Source organism: Megalobrama amblycephala, linkage group LG2 (assembly GCF_018812025.1).
Source record: "Megalobrama amblycephala isolate DHTTF-2021 linkage group LG2, ASM1881202v1, whole genome shotgun sequence".
Taxonomy (NCBI): Eukaryota; Metazoa; Chordata; class Actinopteri; order Cypriniformes; family Xenocyprididae; genus Megalobrama; species Megalobrama amblycephala.
In genome coordinates, this window is record NC_063045.1 from 43,591,713 (window position 1) to 43,602,745 (window position 11,033).

The window sequence follows — 11,033 nt, forward strand, 5'->3', positions numbered from 1 at the left end:
GGTGCTGATTAAAAACAAAACAAAACGTGCGTTTGTGGCGTGTGTAGATGGTATGAACTACATCAATAAAGTATGCAGTTCTAAAAATGTATACGATATAGAAATGACCAATATAAATGCTCACAAAAGGTAGAGTATCCAGTTAAAATATAAACACTTTTAAGACTGTAATATCATAATAGTATGCCTACTTTTTTTTTTTTTTTTTGCACAAAAAGTCAATTTTGTTTACAATATTTTGTTTGTATTGAGAGTTTTGTAGGAAGCACTTCTTCACATATTGTCAATAATAATGTTTCATAGTTATATTTGGCATGCCAGTAATTTAAACCCGCATTATCAGAATAATCTCTGTAAATACGGAGCGTATGCACACCATACAACCTCACAAGCTGTTTACCTAAACTCAACTGAACCACACAGTGTCGCTGTTGATTAACTGTGCTTTCTGGGCATTAGAACACACCACATTCTTTTAACAGCAGTCATTTGTCGAAATAGCAGTGCTATCCACGGCATAAATCAGTTGTTTGTGAGGAGGATTTTGAACTTTTTTACTTTATTAGATACAAGAAAATATGGCGAAAACATCTAAATTGTGTTGGGCCAAATGGCGATTATGGATAACGTCGCTTCTCTTTTGCGTTACCAGTGCTGATGTTCGTTATTCTGTGCCGAAGGGAAAAAAAAACAAAACATGTTATCGGAAGTCTAAGTAAGGAACTTAGTTTGGATTCTAATAGCTTGAGGTTTCGCAAAGCCCGTTTGGATTATCAAGGGGAGAGAAGGTACTGTGAAGTAGACCTAGATTCAGGAAATCTTTTTGTTTCGGAAAGGATCGACCGAGAGATGCTATGCGGCACTGCCTCCCCCTGCCTCATGCACTTTGAATTCATTCTTGAAAATCCTCTAGAGCTTCATAACGTTGTTTTGGAGGTCCAGGACATCAATGATAACCCTCCTGTTTTCCCTAAAGACTCAATTAAACTTGAGATAAGCGAAGGGGCACCATCCGGAAGCAAATTACAAATAGCTCGCGCACGGGATTTGGATGTTGGAATTAATTCAGTTCAGACGTATATTCTCAGTCAAAACAAACATTTTGTTCTTGATACAAAATCAAATAAAGACAGGTATGTGGACATTGTTTTGAAAAACAGTCTGGATAGAGAGACAAAAGGAGAGCATTCCTTGATTTTGTCAGCGGTCGATGGGGGGAATCCTCCTAAATCTGGATCTGTTGTTATTGAAGTGCTCGTGATAGACGTGAATGATAATGCACCAGTGTTTTCGCAGCCTTTGTACAAGACTCGTTTATCTGAAAATTCAGCACTCGGAACTTCTGTCATCAAAATTACTGCAACCGATGTGGATGAGGGCGCAAATGGACAGATTACGTATTATATCAATCACCTATCCGACAACACTAAAGAATTGTTTAAAATTGACGAAAATTACGGAGAAATATCTGTTGCTGGACAGTTGGACCACGAGAAGGCCTCCTCGTACGAGATGGAAGTGCAGGCGGAGGATGGTGGAGGTCAGACAGGCCACTGTAAAGTTATTATTGAAATAGATGATGTCAATGACAACGCGCCGGTTATATCTGTAAAGTCTCTGAAAAACCAAATCCCAGAAAACATCCCACCTGGTTCAGAGATCGCTGTAATAAACGTAAAGGACCAAGATTCAGGTGAAAACAGTCTGGTTACTTGTTCCATTTCGACGAGTCTGCCATTTCAACTACAGCCGTACATCAAGTCTTATTTCATTATCACTACAACTACTTCGCTTGATCGAGAACAAATCGAAAATTATAATGTGACAATAACAGCAAAGGACGGAGGTACACCCCCCTTATTCTCTAATATAACTCTGAATATACAAGTTTCAGACATCAACGACAACTCCCCTACATTTGAGTTGCAGAGCTATGCTGTTTATATAAGAGAAAATAACAAAGCAGGCACCTCTGTTTGTTCTGTCAGTGCAAATGACCCAGACTGGAGACAGAACGGGACTGTACTGTACTCTCTGGTACCCAGTGAAGTCAATGGGGTCCCAGTGTCCTCATTTCTATCTGTTAATGGAGATACGGGGGTGATTCATGCTGTAAGATCATTTGACTATGAGCAGTTCAGAAACTTCAGTGTCAAAGTTGTTGCCAGAGACAATGGTTCTCCTCCTCTCAGCAGTAACGTGACTGTGAAAGTCTTCATAACAGATGAGAATGATAACTCTCCACAGATATTATATCCTGTTCCAGATGGAAAGTCTTTAATGACTGAAATGGTCCCTAAAGCGACTCTCTCGGGCTCTCTGGTCTCAAAGGTGATCGCTGTAGATGCTGACTCTGGACAGAACGCATGGCTGTCCTATCAGATCTTGAAATCTACTGATCCGGGACTTTTCACCATTGGTCTCCATAGTGGAGAGATCAAAACACAACGAGACATTTCTGAATCTGACAATATGAAGCAGAATCTTGTTATTTCAGTGAAGGATAACGGGCAGCCCTCTCTGTCTACAACCTGTGCTGTGAATTTACTGATTTCTGACAACCTTTCTGAAGTTCCTGAACTTAAAGATATGACTTATGAGGACAACAACTCTAAATTAACATCATACTTGATCATTGCATTAGTTTCCGTGTGCACCTTCTTCCTGACGTTCATCATACTGATCTTGGCAGTGAAGTTTTGTCACAGGAGAAAGCCCAGACTGTTGTTTGATAGAGCAGTTGCTGTTCCCAGCGCCTATCTGCCTCCCAACTATGCAGAGGTGGATGGAGCAGGAACTCTCCGCAGCTCCTACAATTATGACGCGTATCTAACCACAGGCTCGCGCACAAGTGACTTTAAATTTGTGAGATCATATAACGAAAACACGCTTCCTGCTGGTGGGACTCTGAGAAAGGAAGGCAATATTCAGTTTAGCTCGAGCATGATAACACTAGATGTTACAGGAAATGAAGATGAGGTAAGAGAGGCAGAACTCCTCTGGACTCCTTTTAATAACTGTATTTCGTGGTGTCTATGTTATATATATATATATATATATATATATATATATATATATATATATATATATATATATATGAAGAGTTTCGTTGCAAAACGAGATAACTCCGTTTTTTTATTTTTTCAAAAATCTTGTATTTTGGTTGTGCATTCCAATTAATATCAATTCAACTGCAGTTGGTTTGTTTTGATTTAAACCTTCATAACTTAAAAAATACAGCTAAGTAGCACCATAAAACAAAATAATAATATGATAACATAATAATAAACATGTTTTGACAAATGTTAAAAACGGAGTTATCTCGTTTTGCAACGAAACTCTTCATATATATATATAAATAATTACATATCTATTATTATGTCAGCTATACTTCCTTTTAAAGCGGTTCTTGTTTAAACTTTCTGGGTGATTATTTATGAAAAGCTCATACCTCATTATAATTTGTTTGTATTACATTTCTATCAGCTGTCTTCACTTTCTGCCTTTCATGTGAAGGTACCTGTAAAACACGATGGTCACAGCTCTAGTGAAACTATTTAAGTTGAACAGATTGAATGTTTGACTAGTTTTTTATGTATATATATATATATATATATATATATATATATATATATATATATATATATATATATATATTGCATTGTTTGCATACTGTTATCAGTTTCTGTTGTGATTGAATAGAACGTTGAATTGATTCATTTTTGACAAGATACACAAGTTTATTTTCTGAGGTAGGCTAATACTCTGCCGGTTTTTTTTTTTTTCCTCTTTCTTTATCTTTGTTAATGAGCCATTGCAGTCTTTAATATTTAATGTCATATTAACCATTACATATCTCAACCATTATTAGTTTTGTGAATTTAACTTCCCGTAGATCTAACTGTTCGTAAGTCAGTTTATATAATTTTCTGCTGCTTTTTATTTATTTATTTATTTATTTATTTATTTATTTTTTCATTTATTTATTTATTTATTTGTACAGCGCAGAGCATTCAAGTTACAATGTACTAAAGAACTACGTTTAATTAAAATAATGCATAGAAAGGCATTTGTTCCTTTCTGTTTAAAACGGATTATCTCATTTATATAATTTGAATTCCCGAATTACTTCAGTATTTTCTTACGTAATCTGTCTGTGAGGTTCTTCGGTTTCAGCACCACACTTCTGGACAGCGCCAGTACTGTACGTTGTACTGTTGAACTGAAGACGTGACCTTTTTTAGTTACTTTCCAATATGTCTTATTCTTAAGGAAATCATTATTTCACAATAACGAGATTTGAAATACCGCACACTTAACTTATTTGATGTCTAATGTCTTTTCATTAAATACTCAAATGATGCAATACACAAAATATACTCAGAGTGTCGCTATTCACCAAGAGTGCAGACTGATGCGTCTCTCCTCCCACACTTAATGTGTGCAGTATGAGCTCTGTCTGCCAGAATAAACAACGCACTAAATGGAGTAACAGTCTGTCGACGCTGATTGAATTACTAGAATATCATCCGTCAAACATAATTCTTGACCAGGTGAAACATAGAATTTTCAAAAAATGGAATACAGATTATTTTCAGTTCCTTTCTTTGCGTTTTTTGTGGCTCTCCTTCTGTTTCCTCTGAAAACCGTCTGTGCAGATCTGAGCTACAATATTCCGGAAGAAACGAAGCGCCAGTATGTGATCGGGAATATAGCCAAGGATCTCAGGATGGATGTTAAACAACTATCTACTCGTAAAGCTCGGATAGACACGGAGGACAGCAGCAAACGGTATTGTGATATTAATCTGAATACTGGTGATTTAATCGTGGCAGAGACAATAGACCGAGAGGAGCTTTGTGGATCTCGAATGTCCTGCATTCTCAGTTATGAGCTCGTCCTGGAAAATCCCCTTGAAGTTCACCGTATAATTCTGCAAATCCAGGACATAAATGATAACGCACCACGATTTCCAAATGAGCGTATTAATTTTGAAATCACCGAATCAGCAGCTAAAGGCCAGCGATTCCGTTTGGATGAAGCTCATGACAAGGATATCGGACATAACGTTGTTAATGGCTATTCACTGGCGAAAAATAAACATTTTGTTTTGAATGTTCATGATACTGCAGACGGAGGGAAATATGCTGAACTTGTGTTGGAAAAGGAGCTGGATCGTGAACAGCAGAAGGAGATAGATATGATTCTCACAGCCACTGATGGAGGTTCACCGCAGAGGTCTGGCACTGCTGTCATTCACATCACTGTTCTTGATGCCAATGATAATGTTCCAGTATTTAGTCAGCCTGTTTATAAGGTCACTCTGGCTGAAAATACACCTTCAGGAACAGAAATAATCAGAGTGAGCGCCACAGATGCTGATGAAGGTCCAAACGGGGAAGTGACTTATGAATTCAGTAGAATATCAGATAAAGCTGTAAAATTATTTTCTATTAATAAAACAACAGGACAAATTGTTGTGACCGGAGAAATTGATTATGAAAATGAAAGGAACTGTGAAATTATAATTCAGTCCAAAGATGCATCTGGATTGGCTTCAACTGCTAAAGTCATCATAGATATAACTGATGTTAATGATAATCCACCTAGAATCATCCTTAAATCTTTGAATAACCCGATACCTGAAAACTCTGAGCCAGGCACTGAGGTGGGAATCATTAATGTTCAAGACAAAGACTCAGGAGAAAACCGGCAGATTCGTTGCTCTGTTCAGCAAAATGTTCCTTTCAAACTGAACCCATCTGTTAAAAACTATTTCTCTCTAGTAACTACAAAAGCTCTAGACCGAGAGAAAGAATCTGATTACAACATTACCATCACAGCCACAGATGGGGGATCTCCACCATTATCCACCTCCATGACGATTCATTTATTTGTCTCAGATGTGAATGACAATCCTCCTGTATTTGAGCAGCAGTCCTACAGTGCTTATATAAGTGAAAATAACAAATCAGGCACCTCTGTTTGTTCTGTCAGTGCAAATGACCCAGACTGGAGACAGAATGGGACTGTACTGTACTCTCTGGTACCCAGTGAAGTCAATGGGGTCCCAGTGTCCTCATTTCTATCTGTTAATGGAGATACAGGGGTGATTCATGCTGTAAGATCATTTGACTATGAGCAGTTCAGAAACTTCAGTGTCAAAGTTGTTGCCAGAGACAATGGTTCTCCTCCTCTCAGCAGTAACGTGACTGTGAAAGTCTTCATAACAGATGAGAATGATAACTCTCCACAGATATTATACCCTGTTCCAGATGGAAAGTCTTTAATGACTGAAATGGTCCCTAAAGCGACTCTCTCAGGCTCTCTGGTCTCCAAGGTGATCGCTGTAGATGCTGACTCTGGACAGAACGCATGGCTGTCCTATCAGATCTTGAAATCTACTGATCCGGGACTTTTCACCATTGGTCTCCATAGTGGAGAGATCAAAACACAACGAGACATTTCTGAATCTGACAATATGAAGCAGAATCTTGTTATTTTAGTGAAGGATAACGGGCAGCCCTCTCTGTCTACAACATGTGCTGTGAATTTACTGATTTCTGACAACCTTTCTGAAGTTCCTGAACTTAAAGATATGACTTATGAGGACAACAACTCTAAATTAACATCATACTTGATCATTGCATTAGTTTCCGTGTGCACCTTCTTCCTGACGTTCATCATATTGATCTTGGCAGTGAAGTTTTGTCACAGGAGAAAGCCCAGACTGTTGTATGATGGAGCAGTTGCTGTTCCCAGCGCCTATCTGCCTCCCAACTATGCAGAGGTGGATGGAGCAGGAACTCTCCGCAGCTCCTACAATTATGACGCGTATCTAACCACGGGCTCGCGTACAAGTGACTTTAAATTTGTGAGATCATATAATGAAAACACCCTTCCTGCTGGTGGGACTCTGAGAAAGGACAATATTCAGTTTGACTCGAGCATGATAACACTAGATGTTACAGGAAATGAAGATGAGGTAAGAGAGGTTTAACTCCTCTGGACTCCTTTTTATATTTGCATTTCCTGGTGTCTCCGCTGATTATACATTTTTGTTTGATATTACAAGTGATATTAGCATTAATAATATAACATACTTTCTAAAGTTTAAACAGTGTATTTGGGTTGTAATTTATTAGAAGAATTTATTTCTTTTACACCATTTCATATTATCTTCTCTATCAAATGCTTTTGGCACTGCTATAATTAAATAATTTAAATGGTCCAGATTATGTAGGTTGCGAATTTTTAATCTCATAAACTTCCTGCACACCTCAACAGCACATGAACGCTGCATTCATCAACTCCGAACACAAATATAAAAGTCTTTTTTTTTTTTTTTTTTTTTTTAAGGAATTTCTCTATTTCCCTTATTATATTTCGTTAATGGGTATAGTGGTCTTCAAGCGTGTTTAGAAAATATAATGAGATAAGATAAGATAAGATAAGATAAGATAAGATAAGATAAGATAAGATAAGATAAGATAAGATAAGATAAATGGCATTGGCTAGTAAAGTTATTTGGTCTCTGCTACATTTAACAGTTTTGTTGCGATATTTTGCTGTTGTTTTAGTTTAAAAACGAATTTATTTTTTTAGTAAGTTTTAACGTAGATTGTCTAGAAGCGTTTGAATATTTCACTTTGAGGCAGATAGTACAGTGTACATCGTCAAATCTTAAATAACTAATTTTGTTTTACGCGGTGGAAAAAAGACAAGCTTCGCTTTCCTTTTAAAACGAATTCACTCGTTTATTTATTATGATTTCAATGTTACGTATGTAATTTCTTGATCAGTGTCTTTGAGATCATTAGGTTTCAGCACCACATGTATGGACAGCGATAGCACTGTCTGTTGTTTTTCTCTGAATGTGTGACATGTTTAGATCTTTTCCAATATATAGATTATTATTTTACAAAATATACGCGTTGATAAAATTAAGACTTCACTTTCTTGGTCACGGTCGTATTTTCATCAAATACATGAAAGATGCAATGAGCAGAAAAAGACTCACAGTGTCGCTATTCACCAAGAGTGCAGACTGATGTGCCTCTCCTCCCACACTTAATGTATGCAGTATGAGCTCTGTCTGCTAGAATAAAAATGGAGTAACAGTCCGTCGACGCTGATTGAATTACTGGAATATCATCCATCAAAGATAATTTACTGTTGGACAGGTGCAACATCAAATCTTCAAAATATGGAACACAGGTTATTTTTTGTTCTTTTCTTTGCGTTTTTCGCGGCTCTCCTACTGTTTCCTCTGAAAACCGTCTGTGCAGATCTGAGCTACAATATTCCGGAAGAAACGAAGCGCCAGTATGTGATCGGGAATATAGCCAAGGATCTCAGGATGGATGTTAAACAATTATCTGCTCGTAAAGCTCGGATAGACACGGAGGACAGCAGCAAACGGTATTGTGATATTAATCTGAATACTGGTGATTTAATCGTTGCAGAGACAATAGACCGAGAGGAGCTTTGTGGATCTCGAATTCCCTGCATTCTCAGTTATGAGCTCGTCCTGGAAAATCCTCTTGAAGTTCATCGTATAATTCTGCAAATTCAGGACATAAATGATAACTCACCACGATTTCCAAATGAGCGTATTAATTTTGAAATCACCGAATCGGCAGTTAAAGGCCAGCGATTCCGTTTGGATGAGGCGCATGATTCAGATATTGAGCATAATGCAGTGAATGGCTATTCACTGGCGATAAATGAAAATTTTATATTGACTGTACATGATAGTGCAGATGGAGAAAAATATGCTGAACTGGTGTTGGAAAAGGAGCTGGATCGTGAACAGCAGAAGGAGATAGATATGATTCTCACAGCCACTGATGGAGGTTCACCGCAGAGGTCTGGCACTGCTGTCATTCACATCACTGTTCTTGATGCCAATGATAATGTTCCAGTATTTAGTCAGCCTGTTTATAAGGTCACTCTGGCTGAAAATACACCTTCAGGAACAGAAATAATCAGAGTGAGCGCCACAGATGCTGATGAAGGTCCAAACGGGGAAGTGACTTATGAATTCAGTAGAATATCAGATAAAACTGCAAAATTATTTTCTATTAATAAAACAACAGGACAAATTATGGTTACTGGAGAGATTGATTATGAAAATGAAAGGAACTATGAAGTTGGAATTCAAGCCAAAGATGCCTCTGGACTGGCTTCAACTTCTAAAGTCATCATAGATATAACTGATGTTAATGATAATCCACCTAGAATCATCCTTAAATCTTTGAATAACCCGATACCTGAAAACTCTGAGCCAGGTACTGAGGTGGGAATCATTAATGTTCAAGACAAAGACTCAGGAGAAAACCGGCAGATTCGTTGCTCTGTTCAGCAAAATGTTCCATTCAAACTCAACCCATCTGTTAAAAACTATTTCTCTCTAGTAACTACAAAAGCTCTAGACCGAGAGAAAGAATCTGATTACAACATTACCATCACAGCCACAGATGGGGGATCTCCACCATTATCCACCTCCATGACGATTCATTTATTTGTCTCAGATGTGAATGACAATCCTCCTATATTTGAGCAGCAGTCCTACAGTGCTTATATAAGAGAAAATAACAAAGCAGGCACCTCTGTTTGTTCTGTCAGTGCAAATGACCCAGACTGGAGACAGAACGGGACTGTACTGTACTCTCTGGTACCCAGTGAAGTCAGTGGGGTCCCAGTGTCCTCCTTTCTGTCTGTTAATGGAGATACAGGGGTGATTCATGCTGTAAGATCATTTGACTATGAACAGTTCAGAAACTTCAGTGTCAAAGTTGTTGCCAGCGACAATGGTTCTCCTCCTCTCAGCAGTAACGTGACTGTGAAAGTCTTCATAACAGATGAGAATGATAACTCTCCACAGATATTATACCCTGTTCCAGATGGAAAGTCTTTAATGACTGAAATGGTCCCTAAAGCGACTCTCTCAGGCTCTCTGGTCTCCAAGGTGATCGCTGTAGATGCTGACTCTGGACAGAACGCATGGCTGTCCTATCAGATCTTGAAATCTACTGATCCGGGACTTTTCACCATTGGTCTCCATAGTGGAGAGATCAAAACACAACGAGACATTTCTGAATCTGACAATATGAAGCAGAATCTTGTTATTTCAGTGAAGGATAACGGGCAGCCCTCTCTGTCTACAACCTGTGCTGTGAATTTACTGATTTCTGACAACCTTTCTGAGGTTCCTGAACTTAAAGATATGACTTATGAGAACAACTCTAAATTAACATCATACTTGATCATTGCATTAGTTTCCGTGTGCACCTTCTTCCTGACGTTCATCATATTGATCTTGGCAGTGAAGTTTTGTCACAGGAGAAAGCCCAGACTGTTGTTTGATGGAGCAGTTGCTGTTCCCAGCGCCTATCTGCCTCCCAACTATGCAGAGGTGGATGGAGCAGGAACTCTCCGCAGCTCCTACAATTATGACGCGTATCTAACCACAGGCTCGCGCACAAGTGATTTTAAATTTGTGAGATCATATAATGAAAACACGCTTCCTGCTGGTGGGACTCTGAGAAAGGACAATATTCAGTTTGGCTCGAGCATGATAACACTAGATGTTACAGGAAATGAAGATGAGGTAAGAGAGGTGTAACTCCTCTGGACTACTTTTTAATGTTTGCATTTCCTGGTGTCTCCGCTGATTATACATTTTTAAATGATATTCGCATTAATAATATCACATACTTTATTAAGTCGGTTCCAGTTTAAACAATGTATTTTGGAAGGTAATTTATTAGAAGCTCACGCTGTATTTCTTTTACACTATTTCATATTATCTTCTCTATCAAATACTTTTGCCACTGCTATAATGAAAATTTAAATGGTACAAATTATGTAGGTCGCGATTTTTTTATCTCATAATTATATATACATTGCATTCAGAGTATTGCATTCATCAATTCTGGACACAAATACAAAAGTCTGTGTTTGAGGAATTTCTAATTTCTCTCTGTATTATTTGTCATATTGTATTTTATTAATGGTATAGCGGTCTTCAA

General features: G+C 37.9%; 1 protein-coding gene and 1 pseudogene across 4 annotated transcripts in view; both read left to right on the forward strand.

Moving 5' to 3' along the window:
* The first annotated feature begins 455 nt into the window (after positions 1-455).
* Positions 456-3,901, forward strand: LOC125262689 (annotated as a pseudogene).
* A 555-nt stretch (positions 3,902-4,456) lies between these two features.
* The window catches only part of LOC125259562 (protocadherin gamma-A5-like), a 141,625-nt gene continuing 135,048 nt past the window's right edge, over positions 4,457-11,033 (forward strand). For 2 of the 4 annotated variants that reach the window (XM_048177399.1, XM_048177532.1), the window contains exon 1: positions 4,457-6,985. In XM_048177399.1, coding sequence (XP_048033356.1) covers positions 4,577-6,985 — 2,409 coding nt within the window. In that variant the 5' untranslated portion in view covers positions 4,457-4,576. Of the gene's footprint in view, positions 6,986-7,551; positions 10,613-11,033 lie in introns of those variants that run through there. The other 2 variants (XM_048177540.1, XM_048177432.1) reach the window with 2 other exon arrangements.